This window comes from Papaver somniferum, chromosome 5 (assembly GCF_003573695.1).
Source record: "Papaver somniferum cultivar HN1 chromosome 5, ASM357369v1, whole genome shotgun sequence".
NCBI lineage: Eukaryota > Viridiplantae > Streptophyta > Magnoliopsida > Ranunculales > Papaveraceae > Papaver > Papaver somniferum.
Genome location: NC_039362.1, coordinates 108,817,076 through 108,822,057, shown reverse-complemented (window position 1 = coordinate 108,822,057; position 4,982 = coordinate 108,817,076). Strand labels below are relative to the sequence as shown.

Below are 4,982 nucleotides of genomic sequence, written 5' to 3'. Positions count from 1 at the left end.
TTTCAAATTTTCATCAGTAGGACAAATTTCTCTGGTAATTTTCCACACATTAGCTGAGACAGAAGGAAGAACAACATGATACCAAATTTTTTTATACCAATGAAGTTTAGGTAAAGGCTTACTAATTTTCTTAACTGCATCAGAAACAGTGAAACAACCTGAATGGGAATTAGTCCATATCAAAGTATCTTTACCTGAAGTTAGCAGAGGTAGCTGAGAAGCATTGAAGAACTGAAGAAATACTTCTTGAGTATACCATTGACCATTTACAATAAGGTGTCACACCTTCATATTAGGATTTGAAAGAATAAATGGATGATCAGGAAATAATTTAATGATAGGTTCCTCAAAAATCCAGCTATCTCTCCATATAGAAATGTTTTCTCAAGTGCCAACAATCCATCTAGTATTTTCTTGGAATTCTTTGATTACCCATTTGATACCAGGCCACACTGAATTTTTTTTAGTAAGATATCCAATTACCCTCTTTATATTTATATTTAGCTAGGAAAAAACCATCCCATTCATCTTGAGAATTTAGCATTTTCCATAAAAACTTCATAAGCAAAGCTTTATTCATGTCTTAAAGTTTTCTAATTCCAAGACCACCTTCTTCCATAGGAGAACAGACTTTTTTCCATTTCAAAGTTACACATTTTTGTTCATCAGCATTTCCTGACCAAAGATAATTCCTAATAATCCTTTCACAAGCAGCAATAACTTTCCTTGGCCATCTGTAAATAGACATATTATACACAGGAATACTGCAAAGAACATGTTTAACTAGAGTAAGTCTTGCCTGGAAATTTAATAATCTACCACTCCAAGCAGTGAGGCTAGATTGCATGTATTCCACTAGATGCCATAAATGAATAGATTTAATTTTTCCCTGCACCAACATTACCCCCAAATATTTATCTGGGTAGCAAGACAGATTCATATGGAAAAAGGCAGCAATTTGTCTTCTCCTTGTATCAGAAGTACCATGGACAAAGCATTTACTTTTATCAGCATTTATAATTTGACCAGAAGCAGCTTGATAATCAACAAGTAGAGATTTCAGATTAGTAATACTTCTCTTACTCCCATTACAAAATAGTAATATATCATCAGCAAAGAGTAAGTGTGTAGGATGAAATCCATTTCTAACCACCATTGGTTGAATTTTATGCTCAATGACCATTTTCTGGATATTTCTACTAAGGACATCTTCAGCAATTATAAAGAGTATGGGGGAGAGGGGGTGCTTGAGGCCTCTGCCAATGCCAAAAAATCCAATTGGTCCACCATTTAACATAATAGAGATTTTTGAAGATTTAAGCACTAGGATACAGTTACAAAATTTTGCTGAAAAACCAAGTTTCTTCATAGTTCTATAAAGGAATTCCCAGCTCATAGTATCATAAGCTTGTGATATATCCAACTTGAGACTCAAATTCCCTCCTCTTCTAGTAGTAGACATTTCATTAACTAACTCAGAAGCTAGAAGAGCTTGTTCATGAATATTCCTACCCTTAATAAATGCAAATTGCTGTGGAGAGATAATTTTATGCATAAGTTTGCTAAGTCTCACAGTAATAATCTTGGTGATAATCTTTAAACAAAAATTACTTAATCCAATAGGTCTGAAATTTTTTGCATTTTTGGCACCTTTAAGTTTAGGAATTAAAACAAGGAAATATGAATTCATACCACTAGGAATCAAGTTATTCTGCCAACAAAACTGAATAGCATCCACCAAATTATAGCTGATGATGTCCAAAGTTGCTCTATAAAAGACACCAGTGAATCCATCTGGACCTGGAGCACCATCTTGATTAAGCTCAAAAACAGTTGTTTTTATTTCATCCACATCAGGAATTTGTTCTAAAAGACAATTATCATCTTCAGTAAGAATATGAGGAACAACATCAAAGATAGAATCATTTATTTAGGTAGGCTGGTATTCAAACTTCTTACTAAAGTAATCAATTAGTACATTGTAAATACCCTGTTGATTAGAAATAATATTACGAGAACTGTCTTAAATTTCAGCAATGGAATTTTGTTGTTGTCTCAATTTAATACTTGTGTGAAAAAAATTTGAATTAATATCACCCTGTTGAATCCAATTATGTCTAGCTTTATCTCTCAGAAAAGTATGATAATTGTTTGTAGCAATATCATATTCACCTCTAGCAGTTACCAACTTGTTTAACAGATTAATATCAGAAGGATTATTATCAGATGCTAAGGTAGTAGCCATAACTTTTTCTTCAGCAGTTGTAAGATTAACTTTCACATCACCAAAAACCTCCCAATTCCATATTTTAAAAATCTTTTTGAGCCTTTTAATTTTATTCATGAAAACAAAAATAGGATTTCCAACTAATTCTTCATTCCAGGAGTTTAACACCACTTTCATAAAAGAAGGATGAGAGAGCCACATCTTCTGAAATCTAAAAGGAATGTTAGTAGCTCTAGGAATTATAGTATCAGATCCAATAAGATAAGCATGATCAGAAATACCCCTAGTGCCCACATGATAATGCCAACCATTGAAAAAATCTAGCCATTTCAAGTTAAAGAAAGCTCTGTCTAAATTACAAAGAATCCTTTTTGAACCAGCTCTACCATTACACCAGGAAAATTCAAGGCCACTTTTAGGTGCTTGAATAAGGCCACAGAAGTTCACACAATCCTGATAGTCTCTCATAGCAGCATACAAAGGACATCTACCACCTTTCTTCTCATTCACAGATAAAACAGAGTTGAAATCACCCAATAACAGTCGTGACTTATTTAATAAACTAATATCACATAATTCTTGCCATAATTCTCTTCTATTCACAGTATATGAATTTGCATGAACTCCAGTAACCAAAACTCTACCTATTTCAACTGTAATACATTGCCTAGAAGAAGCAATAACTGAAGGAGGACTAATTGTACAATTCCAGAACAACCAAATATTAGCTATATTTTTATCATCAGAAGCATTATGAATAATCTTGTAATTCATACCAGGAAGTTTACTAATATTTTTCTTAAACTTAATTTTAGGTTCTGTAACCCAAACCAGAGAAGGATTATTTGAATTGACTAAATTGTAAAGTTTATCTTTGGCCTTTTGTCTTTTAAGGCCTCTAAGATTCCAAAAAATTACTTTCATTTGGGGAGGCGAGGAAGAGAAGGAGGAGATAATCCCCCTTTTTCAACCACATGTTTTAAGACTTATCTAATGCTCTTCCTAGTGGCAATAGTTTTAGGAGGCTTTGGGGGAGGTTTTTTCTTAGAAACTCCAACCACCTTACTAGATGTTCCAATCTCAGGAGAAATAGGTATAAAGTTTTCAATATTGGGTACAATGGTAACATGTTGAGAAACAGTACCAAATTCCAACAGACTAAAGGTACTAATCTCTTTGATTTGACCATCTTCAGAAGAAGAATCATCATCATTAGTGTCTTGAAGCATTTCAAATTTGTTGCTAAGCAAGGGAATAACAGAATTATGATTAGTAGGAGTACCTTCCTTTTGAGGAGTGATAAAGGTCTCCACCAGTGGAGGTTGCACAATAGAAGGGGATGGAATCTCTGAATTCACTGGTTGTTGTGGCTCTGATGATTGTGTTAATGAATCTTGTGGTTGTTAAGAAAATTTCCTTGCTGGAGATGAAGTACTTGAAACTTGAGTGGTCATCTTTGGTATTGCAATCCCATTGTGTATTTTTGGAGAAGTAGAATTGTGATTGACTTGTTCATTCACTGAGTTTTGTTTATTAAGTCTGCATTCACTTAAAAAATGTCCAACAATCTTGCACTTGTTACAAAATTTAGGTAGGTTGGTGAGAGTAACCCCATGGGAAAAATCTCCATATTTAGTGATGATCCATAGCTTATTTGGAATTGGTTTTGCTAAATCAATTTCAACAAGAACTTTAGCATAGAAACCACTCTGGTAATTTAAGATTGATGCATCAACCTTGACTGGATTCCCAATAGCTCTATTAATAGTAAAGAGAGTTTTTTCATCCCAATATTCCAAACTCAAGCCAGGAAATTGAACCCAGTCATTGCCTTAGAAGTACATTGATGTTCCGATCTAAAGTTAGGAATCCAATTTCTAATCTGAAGAATTTGATCAAGAACTTCCCAGCTACCAGATTTAATATATTGTTTATCTTCTTCATTATCTAATTTAATAGTAAAAAAACCTTTCCCTAATGGAATCAATTGACATTGACCCTTTAAACTCCATTGTTTTCTTAGAATAGAACTTGCTTCAGGGAGTTTAAGGCGAAGAATATCGAGTCGACCTATTAAGGAGAATATCCAGGATTCATATCTATCATTATCCCGATCATCTATCAAATTTATAGAAGGTTGATTATCAACTTTTTTTGAAAGATCTACTATCGATGGATTTATTTCAGATCCATCGATATTTTCCACAGAACTCATATTTAATCACCACAAGAAAATAAAACTAAACAGAGATCCCTAAAAATATTGAGATGAGAAAATCGAAACACCAATCATTGAAATTATGAAGAGGAACACCTGAATTAATGTTGTTGACCTTGAAGGAAGAAGATAGAAGAGAGAAAAATTTGAGTTGATCGCTGATTCTCAGAGCCCAACTCAGTCCGTAGAGGCACTAGTTACTGTGAGTAAGCCCGAACAAATTCAGATCAACACTGATCTTGTTGCAGAAATTGCATTGTATAAGGATTTGAAGTCTGTCAAAATTCCTTCAATGTATTTGAATACCTCTGTTTATTCTTCTCTGAAGAATGGTCATAAGTCAGATGAAAAACAAGGTCTAGGCTTTGTAAAACCTGATAGTACTCAGAACTACTCTTACGAGATTAAAGATGTTGGTCCATGTATGTTATGTGACTCTTACAATCACTTTAAACATACTTGTATGTCTTTCCGTAAAATCCTAAAAGTTTCAAGTAATCTTCATAAGAAAGCTGAACAACGGTTTTCTTCTCTAAA

The 4,982-nt window shown here is 33.6% G+C and overlaps 1 protein-coding gene across 1 annotated transcript; it reads right to left on the bottom strand.

Moving 5' to 3' along the window:
• Positions 1-583: 583 nt before the first annotated feature.
• LOC113279438 lies at positions 584-3,151 on the bottom strand. The gene is made up of 2 exons (XM_026528135.1): positions 2,098-3,151; positions 584-1,884 (listed from the first exon to the last, which is right to left on the bottom strand). Exons 1-2 carry the CDS (start codon positions 3,149-3,151, stop codon positions 584-586), a joined length of 2,355 nt encoding a protein of 784 aa, XP_026383920.1.
• Positions 3,152-4,982: the final 1,831 nt, after the last annotated feature.